At 54.3% G+C, this 20,286-nt stretch overlaps 1 protein-coding gene across 1 annotated transcript in view; it reads left to right on the top strand.

Annotated features, from left to right (window-relative positions):
- Window positions 1-20,286, top strand: part of CDH23 (cadherin related 23) — a 452,031-nt gene that overhangs the window by 240,983 nt on the left and 190,762 nt on the right. Inside the window, exons 12-14 of the mRNA XM_059900605.1 lie at window positions 3,986-3,991; window positions 5,750-5,899; window positions 6,377-6,535. Coding sequence (XP_059756588.1) covers window positions 3,986-3,991; window positions 5,750-5,899; window positions 6,377-6,535 — 315 coding nt within the window. The remainder of the gene's footprint in view (window positions 1-3,985; window positions 3,992-5,749; window positions 5,900-6,376; window positions 6,536-20,286) is intronic.

Here is a 20,286-nt window from a genome sequence, read left to right as displayed (position 1 = left end):
ATCGCCTCTCCTGGCTGGAAGAGAATTTAATCCACTGGGCTCCTCTTCACACACACTGGGATCCTTTTGATGTTCCTCTTTATCTCCTTTCCCAACAAAATTGCCCCTCGACAGCTCCAAGAGGGCCTCCTGCCTCTCCCCACCTGCCCCCTCCCTCCCCGCCCCACTAAGCAGCGGGCACTCCGCTCCCCACCCCACCCCCACCCCCGAAACCGGGCTGCGAGCAAGGAGCAAGGGCGTAGAGGAGACAGGGCCCGGAGGAGCAGGGCCGCACCCTCCTACAGCCCGGGCTTTCCTCCCCTCCACCTTGCTCCCTGATCTTGGGAGAGGCGCGCTTTGCCCCTTGGGCCTCGCTCCTGGCATTTAGCGAATGTAGGAAGGGTCTTCCAGTGCCATCCGATGCCAGTCCTTTGCACACATGAGGAGCAGCGTTCTGTAGAGGGAGCGACACGCAGGAGGCCAGGAGAGCGAGGTGACGAAGAGCTTGGACTTTGTAGGAGTCAGTACTGACCCGAGTTTGAATCCTTCACTGACAGCTGTGCATCTTGAACAAGTTACCCTCTCTGGCCTCAGTTTCCTTCTCTGTAAAAAGGGTAGACTGATGCTGACGTCACTGGGATGTGAAAATTTTGGTTAAGGTATGGGAAGCACACGGTAGAGGCTTGGTAAATGGAAGCTGCTGTTTTAGAAGGCTCTGGGCTGAGGGCTGCAGTTAATAGGGGTTTTGCACCAACTTAACGAACTGGCTAATAATCCCACACACACCTCCCGAGGGATTGACAGTCACAAGCCAAGTCCCAGCAGGAATTAGCCCTCTGGGCAGGTTCTGAAAGGGGCAGGCTGAGCATCTGAGGGAATTTAGCCGGAGGTGGCTCTGGGGTCTCAGGACAGCCATATGCGGGGTCCTGACAGCTACAGTGTCAAGCCTAGTGAACTTCCAGCCCCTGGCGGCAGATCAGCGAGAAGGGAGCTGACCTCGCTCATTGAGACCCAGAGATCTCATATGAAGGGGCCAAGAGGCCCTGGGGTGGGGAGGCGGTCGGAAACCCAGAGCTCCCGCCTGGCCAGGTGCTCGTCGTGAATCTGCAGTGAGCTAGCACCACCTTCCCAGGCGTCCCCTCCGTCCCTCTGCCTGCGCACTCCCTCACCCCCAGCTGTGCTCTGTCCCGGTGATTCTCAAACGTCAGCGTGCGTCAGAGCACCTGGCGGGCTTGTTAAAACAGTGCTGGGCCCCACCCCCAGGGTTTCTGATATGGTACACCTGAGTGTGACCGCCAAATCTGCATTTCTAACAAGTTCCTCGGTGATGCTGATGCTACCGGTTCCTGCAGAACACTCAGAGAACCGCTGCTGTCCCCGAGTAGTTCTCATCCTTGGGTGCACATTAGAACCAGTAACCTGAAGAGTGTTATAAAATCCTGATGTCTCGTCTCCTCCACCCCAAGTCTAATTTCCTTGATCTGGGGTGCAGCCTAGGCATGGGGGTATTTTAAAGCGCCCCAGGTGGGTTTTTAAAAAAATTAATTAATTTATTTATTTATTTTTGGATGCATTGGGTCTTCGTTGCTGCACGCGGGCTTTCTCTAGTTGCGGCGAGCGGGGGCTACTTTTTGTTGTGGTGCACAGGCTTCTCATTGCGGTGGCTTCTTTTGTTGGGGAGCACGGGCTCTAGGCACGTGGGCTTCAGTAGTTGTGGCTCGCGGGCTCTAGAGCGCAGGCTCAGTAGTTGTGGCTCACGGGCTTAGTTGCTCCGTGGCATGTGGGATCTTCCCGCACCTAGGGCTTGAACCCGTGTCCCCTGCATTGGCAGGCAGATTCTTAACCACTGCGCCATCAGGGAAGTCCCTCCACAGGTGGTTTTGATGTGTGGCTGGGTGGAGAACTACCACTCTGCCTCTGCCCTGCTCACCCTTCTGGATCCCCGTGGGTGCCTCCAAGCTGCCCTCCCTGCCCCAGCTGATGTCTTCCCAGCCCTAACTGAGCAACGAGGTTCCCAAGGGAGTGTCAGAAAAATGCAGCTGCCTGGGCCCCACCCCTGGGAGATTCTGACACAGTGGCCCTGGGCATCTGAGTTTCTTTTTCGAGCTCCACTGGCAATTCTGACGTGCAGCCAGGTAAGGAGGGCTGCGCTGGTGTGAGTCACACATGGCCGCCAAGTTCACTTTCCTTTTTTAACCCCAGTGTTCCTGTGCTCCAGAGCCTAGAGCGGCTCCCTACTGCTCTCGGAAGCAATGTCATGCTGGAGCCCTCCAGATGGCGCCTGCAGAGGGACTCCAGGAGAGCTGCAAAGCCTCCCAGTACCCCAACAATCTCCCCAGCTTCTGTACATGGACCCTTTGTAATCAGCTCACTTGTCTGCCTCATCATTAATTATTCGTTCTCCACTCTGTGCCTTGCTTAGGCCAGTGGTTCTCAAATGGTGGTCTCAGACCAGCAGCAGTATCAGCATCACCTGGAACTTGTTAGAAATGCAAATTCACGGGTCCACCCCAGACCTACTGAATCAGATATTCCTGGGGGAGGACAGCAATCTGTAGTTTACCAAGCCTCCAGGTGATTCTGATACACGCTAAGGCCCGAGAACTTCGTGTTTAAAGCCACTTCCTCCACCTGGAATCCATTTTCCCTTCCTTCATTTCTAAAACAACCCCTCTTGGGGCAGCCTCCTCTGCTGGCGTTCTCTTAGATTCGGCCTTGGAGTGCTCAGCGATGCCGTCTTGGTTTGCTCAGCTCACTCATATTACTGGATGGAACTCCAGTACATTCCCCCCGTGCCCTGGAGCTGCAGTTGGGGGACGCCCACATCAGGCCCTGGCTCTGTTTCCCTCGGTCTGGAGGGCACCCCAGCCTGGGAGCTGGGCCTGGGCTCTTATCCTCACGCTGCCACCAACTTCTGTGAATTCCATTTCCTCCGGAGAGGTTTCCAAGCTCCAGTATTCCTTCATCTCCACCGTGTGGCCCATGGGAAGAGGATCGAACAGAGTAACGGGTGAGGAAAAGCTGCTGAAGCCCCATCGCGTCTGAGCACCTGCTGTGTGCCCGCTCTGATGTGGCTTTGCACTGCCCCAGGGGCTCCCAACAGCAGCTCCAGAGGGTTATTCTGTGGTTATTCTGAACTGTGTCTGGCAGAGAGTAGGCAACCAGTGAATGTTTGCTGTGTGATTGTTGTTGGTATCGTCAGCTATTTGAACAATTGTGAAACAAGTTTCAGTTTTAAGTTTTAAGTGGAAAAAAATCCAACACAGCAGTGTGTAGAGCATGGTACTGTTTGTGTCGAAGAGGGGAGGTGTAGATACACAATGCTCCTACATGCATGGATTTCCTGAGGAAAGAGACCCAGGGATTAGGGTATGGTTGTCGCTGGGGAAGGCTCTCAAAGGGTAGGGGCAACAGGGAAAGGGAGTCGGTTGGGTTGTGTGCCCTTTACACTTTTGAATGAACTATGTGAAGACTTTCTGAGTCTGTGTTTATCACGTCGTTAACATTTTCTATGTTAGGAAAATTAAAACATGACAATGTTTGGGGTCGTTTCCTGCAGGGGTTCTGTCCAGGCTCCTGGGAGTAGGACAGAGGGACGTGGCCCCTCCTCTCCCAGCCTTTGACCATCCCCACCTCCCTCTGGGTGAGGACAGAGGGAGCTCAGGGATACAGGAACCCCTGCCCGCCTCACGCTTTGTGCCCCTGTACCTCTTCCTCTGTGTCCCTCCCCCTCCTCTGGATGTGGGGCTGCACAGACCTCCCGACACCCCAGCACGTGTGTGCACACCCCACACGCACCCACCCCTCCTCGGCACCCCAGAGGACGTGGCCCAGCAGATGCAGAGCGGGCTGTTCCTCTGGAGCAGGGTGTGCTCCTGGGGTCCAGCTCGGCCCCTCTCCATTACCCTGACCTCGGATCTCACCATTTTCTCTCTGGTTCCTTCTTCCTCCTTCCCGGCTCCTTCTCTGTCTCCATACCCTCTGACTGACCGACTTCCCCTGATAGAACCTGGTAAGTGAGCCTGGGAAGGGCTGGGGCTGGGAGGCATTGCGGGGCACCGTGGGGAGGGAGCTTCGGTGGGGGGCATGCTCCACCTGCTTCGGGCACAGCTCAGAAGGCCCACTCTCCCGGGCCCCAGGTCCTGTGGAGGGGCCGAGGTTCAGGGGAGGGAGAGGTGTCGGTGTCAGCTGCTCAGGGCTGTCACAGGCTGCCGGCTTTGGCTATTAGTGCCCCTTCGGGCATTTAATTGGTCCTCTCGGTCTGATGGATGGATTCCACGCCAGGGAGACTCCACAGCCCAACAGGGCCAGGAGAGCATTGCCTGCACAACCCGCGGGATCCCCTCTGGGCTGGGGACCCTGGAGGACCCGCTGCTTGCCTGGATCCCAAAATTGGCAGTGCCCTTATTTTGCCAATTTGTAGTTGTAAGCAGAAAAACCTCAAGAGACCGAGGGTTAACATGCATTTATTTCACAAATGTATCTGAGCGCCTAAGGGACAGCTCCAAGGGCATCAGAATCTTGTGAATCTCAGGCTTCGCTGAGGGTGTCCTTTCCAGCCTTGCTGGGACCACCCCTCTCTGACGGTGCAAAGGCTTCCAGGTTGCCTGGCTGCCCTTCTCTCAGCAGGAGTGGGTTCTGGGACGAAGCCCCGCAACATCCCCGGGCAACCAAGAGGCGTGCCTCCCTGCCAGCCCCTGGTTCCACAGGAACACGTGCCCAGAGGGGCTGTGCCGGGGTCCGGGCTGAGGGAGGGTCATGCAGGCCGAGCAGGAGGACGTGTCCTCCTGGTGCTGAGAGCCCAGGTCTGTAACCCACTGAGCATCTCAGCTAGGGTCGGGAGAGGCTCTTGACTGGTTAGTTCCAAATCACAGGCCACCCACCTAGGTGGGAGGGGGCTAGGCTGGGGGTAATTTCCCCACATGCAGGAGGTCGAATCGCTTTCAGAGCAGACCAGTCTCCAGGTTCGTAGTAAGCCCTGTCTCCCACCTTCAGCAGTGGCTCCTCCTCCTCATCTGGAGACTTGGGTAGCACGGAGAGAGACATCACACGTTTTGTGTGAGGACGAGCCAGGTGGCATCTGAGGGCCCCGTGAGCTCTGGCCCTGATTGGAATGATCAGAAACACCTGACCTAGAGTGAGGCCTCCCCACCTGAAACCATGGCCTTGGGCTGCTGGGCTGTAGAAGAACCAGTGAAGGTCCTGGTGTCTCTGCACTATCTGGGATTCCGTGTCCTCCCAGCCACCATGGCTGGCCACAGAGAGGGGCACATGGGGGTTCACTTTGCCACTCAGCCATCTGGGTGGTTCCCACGCCACGTGTAAGCAAGGCAGTGTTCCCCCTGATTGACATGGTCCAGAGGGATGACGGAGGAGAAGCCGTGTCCTGCTCTGGCCCTCATGCCCTATCCTGTCCAAGCCAACCGTGGATGCTTATTTGCTTCTCTCCCCTCCCTTCTGACCCTCTTTCCTCTTCTTTCCTCCATCTCCCTACCGGGTCTTACAGCTCGGGTCACTGGGGCAGAGGAAGGGAGCAGGAGATGGAAAATGAACCAAACCCTCTGCAAGGGACATTGTGGGCATCTGATGGGGTGATGAAGGCAAAAAGAATTGGAGGAGACTTCCAGAAGGCCCAGACATGGGCAGAAGGGTCAGGGAGCCAGGCCAGGATTGCCCAGGGGAGGCCAGGCCACTTTGGAGTGGGGGATAGACAAGCCCTGCTTCAGCCCCGGCGCCCCCTCTCACTGGTTTCTTCTCCATTTTGATCCAGGGCCTGAACAGCATGTTCGAGGTGTACCTGGTGGGGAACAACTCTCACCACTTCATCATCTCCCCGACCTCCGTCCAAGGGAAGGCGGACGTTCGCATCCGGGTGGCCATCCCCCTGGACTACGAGACTGTGGACCGTTATGACTTCGACGTAAGGCCCGCTCACCCTCTCCTTGGCCGGGTGGGGGATTTCAGGGGAGGGAGGGGGTGGCACCGTCCCCTTAAATCCCCCCTTCCACCTCTCCCCATTCTTCCCTCGTGGATCTGACCCAGAGAAGCCCATTGAGCTATGGCAGGGGCTAGGCTGGACCTCCTCTTTTCCAGGAGGACGAGGAAATGTCCAAGAATTGAGTGGAATTTTATTAGGTACCATCAGAGCCTCAGGAACCTCTACTGCCCAGCATCAGCCAGCATGGCCCCCGTTAGCCCCTTCCTTCCCAGCAGATTCTGTGGCCACCCTAACCCTATGAGTTCTGATGGAGGGGTTCATAGTAGCATACATCTGGGATGGGCAATGACTCAGACTGGTGCTCTGGGTTGGAATGGGCAGAGGCCCCAGGGGGACTTATGGGAACGAGGGCTCCAGGAGCATGTGAGAGCTCACCTGGCCCCTGCTCTACGTATCCAGCTCTTTGCCAATGAGAGTGTGCCTGACCACGCGGGCTATGCCAAGGTGAAGATCACCCTCATCAACGAGAATGACAACCGGCCCATCTTCAGCCAGCCACTGTACAACGTCAGCTTATACGAGAATGTCACCGTGGGGACCTCTGTGCTGACAGTCCTGGTGAGTTCCCGCTCTCCTGCAGGGCAACTGAGCTCTGGGGTCGACCATCAGGAGCCATCCAGAGGGATCCAAGGAGTCTGAGCAGTCAGGGAACGGGGTGCCCCCAAGCCCTCAGAGGCTGTGATGTTAGTATACTAGAGCATCTGGACTCTTCATGATGGGCTTCCTTGGCCAGAGCAGCACTGTGGAAAAGGGACCAACCTGGGGAAGAATGAGGTTGGGCCCAGGACACTTTGGTTTTCTGCCTTGTCCCTGAGAGATACTGAGCCTGGGTGGGCCAGGAGCCCTGGACCTGCCCTCTAATGGGGACAAGTGCCAGCCGTCTCTCAGGAAGGTGATCCTGTCTATCTGAGCACAGACACCAGGGAAGAGTGGGCTCCTTGAGGATGCCTGGGCATCCCCAGCTGTCTTTGGCTGGGACTTTGACAGGGGACTCCTCCCGGTGTCCATTTGTATCTGTTAGTACTCGTGGTCGCAAGGGACAGAAGCCTTTAAGTGGCTCAAGCAAAAAAGTAACTCCAAAGTATAAGTGATTTCAGGCATGGCTGTATCCAGGCACTCAACTGAGCAGGAATCTGACTTCAGCACTGGGCTCTGCTTTTTGGTATTGGCAGAGAGGGACACCAGCACCCTTAGGCTCACTTCTCACCAATTTATCAACCCCAGTGGGGGAAAAAATAATTCTTTTTCAATAGTTCCAGCAAAAGTCCCAGAGCTGATTCTCATTGACCCAGCTTATTGGGCCACCCTGGAACCAATCATCATAATTCTGATATACCAGAGATGGGTCATACTCCCCTAGTGGAACGGGGGGTTGGGTCAACCCCATTCAAATTATATGGGCTGAAAATGGGACAGGATATTCTATAGCGGCTTCTGTTATCAGAACAAAGAGGGTTGCTGAGCAGACCAAGGTGGTAGATGTGTGCTACACAAGCTCAGGGGCTTGCCCATAGTAGGTGCTCAATAAACGTTATGGAGTTTAACTCGCTGCTGCCCCTCCCTGCCCACTGAGGCCCCCAGAGTCCTTCCACTTCTTGCTCCGTTCCCACTCCAAGCACAGAGATTGCCCGCCGATCTCAGGCCCCTACTCCATAGTGCGTTTACTCTACAGAAAGATGGTATGAAACTGTTTTGAGCCCCCAGGCCCTTCCCATCTGACAGTTATTAATATTTCAAACAGATGTTTAGCTAGGCAGGCCATCAGATGTAAACAGTAAGTCTGCTGCGGCTGTTTTCCTCCCGCCTGCTTCCCCAGCCCATGGCTCTGCCAGCTTTCACCAAGTTGCTCATTGCAATCAGTCACCTGGTGCCTGAGGCCCCTTGGGCCCTCCTGCAGCCTCTAGGGGCCCAGCCAGAGAGCAAGTGCCAGAGGCTCTGGCCTTCTGGACCCAGAGAGAGCCTCTTCAGCCCCCCAGCCGCCTTCCAATGTTAGGATGAAGGACACCCAAGCAGCCTGTCCCCCACAGGGCCTGGAACCACATGGCAAAGAATTCGGATGTCAAGCCCAGGCTTGGCGGGTGGCCGGGGATTCCTTTGTGTCATTCTTGTTGGGGATGGAGGGTCTCACTTTGCAGTCCCCAGTTCCTGTGGCCCTGGAAAGGGTTGAGAGAGCCTAGGGAGTAGGGTGGGGGGGTGACGTGTGGAATGGCACACCTCTTGGCTGATGGCCGGCTGCAGGTGCCAAGGATGATGTGTGAAGCCCAATCCCATCTGGAGTTGGCACTGGAGAGTAGCTTCTCAAACTGGGTTTCCCCAAGCACTGGAGCAGTTCCTGGGCCTGCATGGACCTCTGCCCGCTGCCTATGACACCTTTTCCAGTCCCTCTCCCAATGTTTAGCAGTTGTATTCGGGCTCCTCTGTGGCTACCTGAAGGTCTCCGTCCAGGGCTGGCTCATCTGGGCAGCCTCTATTTCCTCACTGTGTGTGTCCAAGCCCTGCCCACCTTCCTATCAAACCCTCAGCCCCAGGGTTTGTGGAATTGTGCGGCTCTGAGGGGGCTGTTTCACCCAACGATAAGCTCTAGCAGCAGGGCTGTGTGTCTGAAGGAGTTCAGGTCCTGAAGTGAAACAGTGGGCCCTGCATCCCTGCCTTCTCTGGGTGCTGGTCTAACTGTATTACCTCTAAGAATCTTCATTTCCCATCTGCAAAATGGGCATGAGTTCCCCCCACCACTCCCGCCGCCACCAAGGCTGCTAGGTGTGAATGACAGCTGTGAAAGCATCGCCTGGTGACCCCCACTCACCGTCATCTCCCAGTCTCCCCAAGGTACTTCCAGAGCTCCTAGCAGGTGGCAAGTTTCACGGCCACACCCGCCCCACCCACTGCCCTGGCCTCTCCCACCTGCCCTTCTCCACTCAGCCCCAGGGTTAGCCCAGTATCCCCACCTCCTTTGCTCCAGGAGGGGCTGAAATTATAGCTATCTGCTCAGGGACTGTGAAATTCCTTCTCCCTGACCTTTTCTGGGATGTTATTAAAATGTTTCATGGGCAGTTGTGTCAGAAAAAATAATTATGAAGAAAAGGAAAATGTTTCAGTTTGCACCGAAGGCCAGGCCAGAGCCTGCTGCAAGGGGCCTCCCCACCCCACGCCATGGCAGGGCCCCGTTTCTGTGCCTCATCACCTGTCCTGGGGGAAGGCAGCAGTTCACCAGGGAGCTGGGAAAGCCGGAACAGGAGGGGGCCGTCGCCTGCAACCTGGGCATCCCAGCTGGGATGGCATCCCTTCTCACCTCCCTGCTCCCTGGACCTTCCTCAGCCCAGGTTTTGAGGCCCTTACAGCCCCCAGTTATAGAAAAATGAGTTTCCACTGGTGGAGGGGAAAGAGCGGGGATGTAGCGGTCAAAGGCTTGACCTTGAGCCCCAACTCTGAAGGGTGACCACATAGGGGAGGGGTGTGTAGGGGCACATTTACCCACGTATGTTTGCTTGTGGGGTGTGTGTGTGTATGTGTGCACGCACACAGGCATGCCCTTGTGTCTGTGCCTTTATGTGTGTGTGCAACTACATGCACTCAGATACGTGTATATAACACGTGTGCATGTGTGTGCGTGTGCAGGTTCCTGTATGATGCTGGTGCCTCCCCATCCTCTAGGCTGTATGGTTTCTTTCCCTCTCATATCCCCAGGCTGCTCTGATTCTCTCCTTCCAATCCTGCCTCCTGACCTGATAATAGGGGTTGGGTGGGAAGGCTGTGGGGTATCTTCCTAGGATTCTGCTGGGCTTCGGGCAGCCCTGTAGCCTGGCCGATGGCTACCTGGGGCCTGGTGGGGTTTGTGGGTGCTGCTGGACAGTAGGAGAGCAATCTGAACGTTCAACAAATATTTTTTGAATACCCACCACCGTGTCAGGCACATGGCCCTGAGGATACAATGGTGATGTGAGTCTTGCCCTCATGAAGTTTATAATCTCTTGGGAAAGCCTGATGTTAGTACTAAGAAATGAATCTTTACATTAAGCATTACTTGCTGTGATGGAGAGATCAAGGAGCTATGAAAACCTGTAACAGGGCATCTGACCTTGACTGGGGTCAGGGAAGCCTTCCCTGAGGAAGTGGCAATTGAGTAGACATTAACAGGTAAGCGAATGGAGAGAAGCACATTGGAGAAAGAGGGAATAGCATGTGCAAAGGCCCTGTGGCTGGAATGCAGTGGTGGGAGTGTGACGTGCAAGGAAATGGAGTGCTGCTCCTCTGAGGTGGAGGGGGTTGGGGGTGGATTCAACTGTCTCTCCTGAATTGCGCCCACCCCAAACATAGCCACTGCGCTGCTTTTCTGATAGTGGAGAAGTCGTGTATCAACCCATCCACATTCTCTTACCTATTCCATCCTGGTGGCCCATGGCCAGCATTTGGGAAACAACTGGCAGAAGCTGTTCCTGGGATGTGCAAGGAGCCAGCCTGGCCTCCTGCAGTATGGAGCTCGTGTCCCCAGATTCATTAGCTCCATGTCCCCTGGGCAGTGAGAGAGGGGCCCTGAGGAGGAGCAGCAGCCAGGAGGGCAGGTCCTCCTGCACTCCAAGAGGCCTTCCCTCCCTGCTCCAGGGGCATGGGGCACAGCAAGGATGGAGAGAAGATGGAGCGCCGGACAAGACAGGATTCTTCCCCAGGCAGGAATCAAAGCAAGAAGGAGAGGTACATAAGAGCCCTGATGGGGCAGGTGCAGGGCCCAGGACCAGCTCAGTTTGCTCAGCCCAGGGATGGAGTGTCACCCCTCAGCTCCAGGCAGACAGAGTGGCCTGTGGGGGCTGAAAGGCATGGCTCCTCTCTACCCTCCGTGCCCCTCTTCCCAGCCAGTCCTTGGGAGGCTGGTACCATCTTGGGCAGGGCCCTGAATCCTGTTCTGTTGTGGACTGGTCTCTCCTTCTCTGGGATTTGGTTTTCTTCTCATCACATGAGGAAAATAGTGCCTGCCCAGCCTGCATTGGTTGGGCTGTTGGGAGGCTCCAGTGCGGTGATGTGGATGTAAATAGGTAAGGGATTACAGACCTAAATTGTGGTTCTTATTTTTTTTTTTTTAAGTATAGCTTTAACTCATTATTTATTTATTTATTTATGGCTGTGTTGGGTCTTCGTTTCTGTGCAAGGGCTTTCTCCAGTTACGGCAAGTGGGGGCCACTCTTCATCGCGGTGCGCGGGCCTCTCACTATCGCGGCCTCTCTTGTTGCGGAGCACAAGCTCCAGACGCGCAGGCTCAGTAACTGCGGCTCATGGGCCCAGTTGCTCCGCAGCATGTGGGATCCTCCCAGACCAGGGCTCGAACCCGTGTCCCCTGCATCAGCAGGCAGACTCTCAACCACTGCGCCACCAGGGAAGCCCCTGTGGTTCTTATTATCATCCGCCTTAAAGGGCCCCATCTGGCCGCCCTTCAGCCTGTGTGTAAGCCCAGCTCTGCGAGGTGGGCCTCTTTCTTCCTCTGTTACCTGGGGAGGTACCCTGACAGGATCCTACCCAGGAGGGTCGTCGTGAGAGTTCAGTGGAATGGTTGGTGAAGACACGCGGTGCCGAGCCTGGCTGGGAACACTCAGAAAATGTTAGCAAGTCATGCCAGCCTCTCCCCTGAGCTTTGATGGAGCCAGGACTCGCTTGGAGTCGTGGCCCTGCCCCAGGGAAGCCGTGTAACGTGGGCACATCCCTGAGCCTCTGGGGCCCCATCGTCCTCATTATAAAGCTAGATGGTTGCGCCGATGCTGCTTCAGGGCCTTCTGGCTCCATGCGGCTTAATTCCAATGCACTCTGCCCAAGAGGAAAAGTTGATTTTTGCTGTTTAGTTTCACTCCTGGCAACACAAACATGCTTCCTGTCCTTTGAGGGTCCCTCACCCACCCACTGTTCTCTAGAGTTCCCTTGCCTGCCCTGCCCTCCCTCTCCCAGACCCCATCTGGAAGTTTGGTGAAGGTTCCAAGGTGGTCACTTCCCTGCTCCTGGAGCTCACCAGCTTTTCCTAGTCGTCCAGCCTGGCCTCCCTCCCCAGGGGCATCGACAGAGGCAGCCCTGCTCCTGCTGGTCCCCTTCACTCCCTCCTCCCCTGCCCACTGACACCACAGGAAAAGGTGTGTGTGATGTCACTGCCCCAGGCTGACCCTGGTGAAGGCCAGCCTCAGTCCTGGAAGAACTGAAATGCAGCATGCCTCTTCCATCAGCTGTCAGGCTGCGGGGCCTCTTCCCCAGCCCTGAGAGCCTGCAGGCTCAGGGCACACCGCCCACCCACCCCCCATGTTGCTGAATCCAAGGAATTTAACATGGGCCTCACCCCGGGTGCTGGCAACTCGATGGCCCAGCCAGGTGGTCTGGGAAGGCCAGTCCCCTGCCTCGGCCTCAGTGGTGCTCCCTGGTCCCTCTGGCCCCTTGCAGAAGGACTTGCTGCTCTGCAAGTGGGGAGACACCTCCCAGCTGCATCAGCACCTGCAGGAGGGAACTTTAGGAGCAAAGCTTTGAAACCAGGGAGACTCAGGTTGAAATTCTGCCCCTACCCTTGCTGTCTCTGTGACCTAGACAGATGCCTGCCTGTGTCTGATCCTAAGTCCCCAAAGTTTGCTGTGGCGATGATAGTAATTATATCTATCCCATGGTTTAAAAAGATGCATTTTAGACTGCTTACACCCAGAAAGCGCTGGGTGACTGACAGCTGTGATTGCTAGTGCTGTTGCTGTTTTTCTTCTCCACCATCATATTTGGGGGTCAGTGGAGCTTCAGAGAACACTGGCTCTTAAACCTAGGTCTCTGGGTTCCTGGATTCTCTGCCTTTGGCTCCAACTTCACTGGACACCGGGTCCTCTCAGTTGACACACTGGTGAGTTCTTGAGTGTCCCCGACCCTGGGGCTCTAACACTCAGGCCCCAGCGTCAAGGAGCAGAAGAGAGAGGTTAAATGAGGATGCGGCCAGAGGGCGAAGACTCAGAGGAGGCAGGCAGCAGGTGTGACAGGAGGACTGGCTTCATGCGTGTGCGGCCTGGGCATTTGCTTGGGAAGCTGGAAGTAGGAGGGCCTCACCCTGGGTTTGATGCTCTACTGTCGCCGTCTTGAGATTCTTAATTTTTGAACAAGGGGGACTGCATGTTCATTTTGCACTGGAAAATTATGCAAATTATGTAGCCTATCCTGGCTATAGGAGCTCCATAATTCTGTGCCCAAAGGAGCTCTGTGGTTGTCCGTTGTTTTCGTCTATTCCCACGTTCCATCGGCACTGGCTCAGTAATCGCTTGCCTTGTGCCACGCTCCAAGCAAGGGCCCACCAAGCTTGTTTCGGTTCCAAATGCTGCATGAGAAACCATCCCACACTTAGCGGCATAAAGCAACAACCGTTTTGTTATGTTCGTGGATCGGGCAGGTCAGGAATATGGAAAGGGCCCAGCAGGGGAGCCCTTCTCTGCTCCTCCAAGTCTGGGGGTGACTCTAGCCACTGGCGGCTCCTCCCTCTGTCTGGTGCCTGGGCTGGTCTGGCTGAAGGACTGGCTCAGCCGGACACTGTGTCTGAGCCCCTGCCTGTGGCCTCTCCACATGGTACAGGCATCTCAGGCATGGCTTGTAGAGAGAGCTCCTCAGAGGAAGCCTCTGGGAAATGAGTGTCCAAAGAGAACCAGGCAGAAGCTGCGTGGCCTTTTGTGATCTAGCCTAGAGGTCACCCTGCATTTCTGCTGAATGCTGTCAGTTACAGTGAGTCACTAAGGCAGGTTCACGTTTAAGAAGAGGGGCTATAGACCCTCCCCAGCTCTCAATGGTCCTTTCCTGAGATGCCGCACATGAGCGTGGCGCCGGGAGACAGCCAATTCCCGTTCCTCCTGGGTGTTGTGCAAACATAAGCAGAAGGACAGATGGGGGGAACCCTTCAAACCCCGTTATCAGCCTGGAAGTGTTCTCTGCCAATAGTGGGAGGAGGGGAGAGAAAAGAGAGTAATCCCAGGCACTCCCTGGCCGGTAAAGCTCCATGCCCTAGGCCTGGGTTGGCAGTCAAGGTCCCCACACCCTGGCCCTGAGCCGCTTTCCAGCCGTCTGCCCGCTACACCTCTCACACCCCTTCTCTCCTGCCTGACCAGAGTCCCCAGCTTCCCTGCACACCCTCTGCATTTCCTCACACCCCTCCCCCACCTAGCTCTCCCTCCCTCCTGTCTGAGACCATCAAAAGCCTGCTGACCCTCAGAGCCAGCCCAGTTGCAGCCTCCCCATAAGAAGCCATCTCCCTCTGGTAACGGGCATGTGCCCACCTCCCTCGAGGTCCTCCCCCTCCTCTCCAGCTCCCCTGCGTGCCTGCACCTCGCTTTCCCTGGCTGCTCTCACCACTCCTGTGGGGGCAGCATGGCTCATGTCCTCTTCTCCCCACTCCACAGAGAACCTCCTGAAGGCAGGTTCTCTCTGTCTGGATGCCCCCATCCCTGGGCTGTGTGGCACAGAGGAGGTTTGACTCCTGTGGTCTGGAGTGTCTAGGGCAGCTTCCTCGAAGGAGGGATGGAGGCGCAGAGGTCTCATGGGGAAACTGAGGCATGGAAAGGGTAAATTACACACCCAAGTTCACCCAGCGAGTCAAGGGCAGAGATGTTTGTCTGAATCCAAAGCCTCGTACCCCCGTGTTTCACTGTGTGTGCCAGGCTCCCAAGCACCTGCTCTGGCGATGGGCACAGGGGGAAGACTGCTGGACAGGGAGCCCCGAGGCCTGGGCTCTAGATTACTGACTCGCTCTGTGACCCTGTGCCAGCCTCATTCCCTCTCTGGACCTTGGCTTCCTGCTCAGTCCAAGGAGAGGGTAAACTGGATGCCCTCTGATTATCCTTCCTAGGTCAGGGGAGGTCTGGGGATGCAGACCCCAAGCCAGGAACAAAGACAAGTGTCCAGAAGGTGCAATGGCCACCAGATTCCAGGATCCCTTCGGCCTCCTAGTCCTAATCAGGGCATGTGATTACAAGGTCAAGGCTGAAATGTGCCCAGCCCTTCAGCCTGCCTCTGCAGACAGGTATGCAGGAGCTGACCTTGCTTCCTTGGCTGCTGCTGGCAGGGCCGGGTGCCCTGTGAGCCCCTGTGTCTCCCCTATAGAAGCCTCCCCTCTGCCCCTCCCAGAACAGGACTCTGCACTCTGGGGGAAAGGGGGCTCCCAGATGCAACTACCGTACTCTTTCATTCAGTGACTGTTTATCGAATGATGGCAGTGAACAAGACACACAAACATCCGTGTATGTACCAGGGGAGGAGAAAGATGGTGAATAAGGAAATACCGAGCGTGTCAGAGAGGGATGCATGCCTTGGGGGAAAGTATAGCTGGGGGCAGTAAGGGAGGAGTGCTGGGGGTGGCATTGCTACTGTATTCTACCAGGTGGTCAAGGAAGGCAGGCCTCTCACAGAAGGTGACCTTAGACAGAGCCCTGAAGGAAGGCAGAGGAGACTGAGTTGAGGATTCTGCAAAGAGCTGCCCCAGGCTGAGGGAGCTGCAGGTGAGAGGCGTGAGACAAGAGCCTGGTGGTGGGTGGATATGCAGCGAGGAAGAGGGAGGACCAGAGGAGGTCAGGAGGTGACAGACAGGACGTGACTGTGCTGAAGGGGAGCCAGACGGATCACGGGAGGCTGCTGTGTGGAGAGTAGGCCAGCGGGAGGGGCCGAGGACGCCCAGGTGGAAGCGGGCGACTAGGTGAGAGACGATGGCCCCAACCACCCAGGTGACAGTGGAGGTGGGGAGAGCTCTCCTAGCCTGTGCTCAGGTCTGAACAGCGGCTCCACCATTCTCCTCCCCAGTCCCAGCAAGGCACACCCATCTTCATCCCCACCTGGCTGCCAGGTGCGCCCTGTACCTTCACAAACACTGAAGTGGGTGGACAGCCCCGGGTTGGAGTCCTGCCTCAGCTTCTCACCAGCAGGTTGGCCTTGGGCAGGTTATTTACTGTCCCTGAGTTTCGGTTTCCTGCTCTATAAAATGGGCAGAGTAATTCCATCTCAGCAATGTTGTAGGGTGATGCGTGGAAAGATGGTAGTCTGGAGCCCGCGCGCAGCAGATGCTCTGGTGGTGGTCCCAGCCCCTGCTGCAGGCCAAGCGTCCAGTGTTATCCGTGCTGCTCTCCAACAGTGTCCTCTCCCTGCTTCTGATAGCATTGCTTCAGCTCGATTCTATCATTGTGTAAAGCTGGTGACAGAAATTGCCAACGTGAATTATTAGCAAGTTTGGGAGATAATAGCACCCAATGGGCAGGCCCCATCCAGACGCTTTAGCAAAACCCAACAGAGGTGGGCAGGTCAACACAGGAAAGAGTGGAAGCAGGACTCCCGGCAACTGGGTCCCCTCAGCTGTCCTTCCCCTTCCTCCTGCCCCCCTACCTCTGCTCTCTTTCCCCACCCCCTCCTGACACCCCTCACCACAGGCATCTTAATTGATCTCATTGTTCTCCAATCCCTAGAGACCTGAGACTCCAGCTGTGCTTAAACAGCACAAAATCTCTTCCAATTTCCCCACCGTTTAAAAGAAAATTGAATTCTTTATCTGCAGCCTGGGGAGGGGAAGAGAGAGGCTAGACACACACACACACGCACGCACGCGCACACACACACACAAGCACGCACGCACGCACACACAAGCACACATAAATAGTAGTCACCCTAGCCCTGCTCCCAAACTGGCCTGGAAGGCCTTTGTAGACACACTGTCCCCCATTTGGGGGGGTGTCTCGGCTGTACTTCTGGGCCCCTTTAATCTGCTCTTTGGTTCATCTCCAGCCAGAGGGGCCAGGCACTGGGAGGATACTGAGCTGGTTGATGGTGATTGATGGGTCCAAGTTCCTCTGTCTGTCAGGCCTCAGTGCTCCTCGGATGTGTTTATCTCTTTAATCTAAATATCAATCCGTAAAACCAAAATGGGATGGAATTAGAGGTAGGACAGGTGCTAAGGAGAGAGAGGGAGAACAGAGCTGGCTGCCCACTGCCGCCCTGGGCTTCTGGAAGGACCTCGGCAGGGCCTGTGGGCTGGAGGCCGCAGGGGGCCTCCTGAGACTGGCTAGAGCCTGAGTCAGAATGGAGAGCGGGGCTCCCCCAGCTCTGCCCCTGAAGTGGATTGTCCCAGACTTTGTTCACGGTCCAACAGTTTCCCGCCATTTAGTTGCTCGACTACTTGATTTTTGGCAAATTGCTTTAAAGACTCATTTCCCATCAAGCCTTTGATGCCTCCCTCATTGGCGTCTCCAGAATCCCCCATCCTTGATAGGAGTGGCTCTGTCTGCTACTGACCTTTGCCCCTTTGCAAAAAAAACCTGGAAGGATGCTGTTGTTTATCATCATAGGCCTGGTGAGCGGGTGTTGTGAGCTTAGTAAATGGCAAGTACTTTACAGTATGTTACTTATCTCTTCTGTACCCATTGTGCAGAAGAAAGAAACAGAGGCCCAGAGTGGTAAGTAACCTATCCGGGACCAGTCAACAGCGAGTGACCAAGCCAGGATTCAAACCTGGGTCTGCCTGATTCCAAAGCCCCTGGGTCCCCCTCCCGTTTGCCAGTCACCAGCAGGCCCCCATTCCCACGCTGGGCTCCAGCCTGTTGTTGGAATCAGCTGTCTCCAAGGTCCAGGGAGATGGGCCCAGCGCTGGCCTCAGAGGCCGGAGTCACCCCATCACTGGGTGACCTTGAGCAGCTCCCTGGCTCCCAGGGCCCTGGCGTCCTCATCTGTAAAATGAAGGGATTGCGCTGGCTGCCCTCTAAGGCCCCCGACAGCCGCCTCCTGCACTGAGAGCTGTGATTCCCTGCCCTCCACGCCCGTCAGGGTCCCCCTTCAGTAGGGTTGCTGCTGATTGTTCCTCTCAGGCAGTCACTCAGAGGACATGAGAGGGAAGAAAATATACCCCCTGGGTGAAGGGACAGTGGGTAGCTGTAAGCGTGGCCAGGGCCAGAATGAGTTCATCAATGCAGTAAAGCCAATGGCTGTACAAAGTCCACCTGTGCCTTGTGCCAGGAGGGTCAGGAGCCCTGGGACCAGCCGACAGTGGAGGGGCCCAGACCTGAGAGCTCGTCCTGGGAGCAGGTGGGAGAAAGGCTGAGGGAGCAGGGAGAGGGGCCCGCAGAGGTTTAGGGAGAAGTTGAGCAGGGCCTGTGGGTTTGGGGTGGCTTAATCTTGCTGCATAATTCTTGTCAGAGGGGACGACAGCTGTGGTTCCTGTCAACCTTGTTTCCCTTCTGGCTCGAAGTCCCATATGCCCATTGGTTTGGTTAGTGTTTTTCAAACTTTTTCTTACCATGGTCCGTAATAAAAACCACATTATCTTCATGACCCAGAATACACACTCAAATACGCACATCCACGTGTAGAACAAAACAGTACTTCCTTACTAAGTGTGATAATACACCCTAGTTGTATTTTATTCTGCTAGGTTTCATTTTTTTATGAGAATTTTTCAGATCTGCTATCTTAGCAACTTTCAAATATACAATAAAGTATCATTAACTGTAGTCACCATGCTGTACGTTACATCCCCAGAACTTATTTTATAATAAGTTTGTACCATTTGATCTCCTTCACTCATTTCGTCCACCCCCACCCCTGCCTCTGGCAACCAACAATTTGTTCTCTGTAGCTATGAGCTCAGTTTTGGTGGTGGTGTTTGTTTAAATTCTATATATAAGTAAGAGCATATGATATTTGTCTTTCTCTGACTTATTCCACTCAGCATAATGCCCTCAAGGATGTCCATCCATGTTGTCACAAATGGCAAGATTTCCTTCTTTTTTATGGCTGAGTAATATTCCATTGTATGTATGTGTACTGCATCTTCTTTATCCATTCTCCATCAATGAACACTTAGGTTGATCCATATCTGGGCTATTGTGTAAAAAAAAAAAAAAAAAAAGTGTTGCCATCAGCATGGGAGTTCAGATGTCTTTTCAAGTTAGTGTTTTCATTTTCTTCAGATAAATATCCAGAAGTGGAATTGCTGGATCATATGGTAGCTCTATTTTTAATTTTTTGAGGAATCTCTATACTGTCTTCCACAGTGGCTGCACCAATTTACATACCCACCAATAGTGCCCAAGGGTTCTCTATCCACATTCTCATCAACACTTGTGATTTGTTATCTTTTTGATAATAGCCATTCTAATAGGTATGAGGTGATATCTCATTGTGGTTTTGATTTTCATTTCCCTGATGATTAGTTGAACATTGAACACCTTTTCAAGTACCTGTTGGCCATCTGTACATCATCATTGGAAAAATTCCTATTCAGATCCTCTGCCCTTTTTTTTTTTTTAATAAATTTCAAAGAGATGAAAAGCCTTTTTTTTTTTTTAAAGATCAAATTTTATAGAGAGAATGTTTTGCTTATCTCTTTTAAATTTTATTTATTTATTTATTTATGGCTGTGTTGGGTCTTAGTTCCTGTGCGAGGGCTTTCTCCAGTTGTGGCAGGTGGGGGCCACTCTTCATCGCAGTGCGCGGGCCTCTCACTATCGCGGCCTCTCTTGTTGCGGAGCACAGGCTCCAGACGCGCAGGCTCAGTAATTGTGGCTCACGGGCCCAGCTGCTCCGTGGCATGTGGGATCTTCCGGGACCAGGGCTCGAACCCGTGTCCCCTGCATTGGCAGGCGGATTCTTAACCACTGTGCCACCAGGGAAGCCCCCTTCTGCCCTTTTGTAAAGTATTTATTTATTTATTTATTTGGTTGCACCAGATCTTAGTTGTGTCTCACCTGCTCCTTAGTTGCAGGCAGGTGGGCTCCTTAGTTGTGGCATGCATGTGGGATCTAGTTCCCTGACCAGGGATCGAACCCAGGCCCCCTGCACTGGGAGCACGGAATCTTAACCACTGTGCCACCAGGGAAGTCCCCTTCTGCCCATTTTTTAATCAGATTGGGTTTTTACTAGTGAGTTGTATGTGTTCTATAGACATGGATATGAGCCCCTTATCAGATATGTGATTTGCAAATATGTTCTCCCATTCAGTAGGTTATCTTTTCATTTGGTTTGTTTCTTTTGAAGTTTGGAAGCTTTTTAGTTTGATGTACTCCATCTGTTTATTTTTTAATTTGTTGCTTTTCCTTTAAGTGTCAAATCCAAAAAAATCATCACCAAGACTGATGTCAAAGAGCTTCCCACCTATGTTTTCTTATGGTTTGAGGTCTTATATTTAAGTCTCTCATCCATTTTGAGTTCATTTTTTAAAATTTTATTAGAGTATAGTTGATTTACAATGTTGTGTTAGTTTCAGGTGTACAGCAAAGTGATTCTGTTACACATATACATATATTCATTCTTTTTCAGATTCTGTTCTCATATAGGTTATCACAGAATATTGAGTA

The sequence above is a fragment of the Balaenoptera ricei genome, chromosome 16 (genome assembly GCF_028023285.1).
Source record: "Balaenoptera ricei isolate mBalRic1 chromosome 16, mBalRic1.hap2, whole genome shotgun sequence".
Taxonomy (NCBI): Eukaryota; Metazoa; Chordata; class Mammalia; order Artiodactyla; family Balaenopteridae; genus Balaenoptera; species Balaenoptera ricei.
This window is presented reverse-complemented; position numbering and strand designations above follow the sequence as displayed.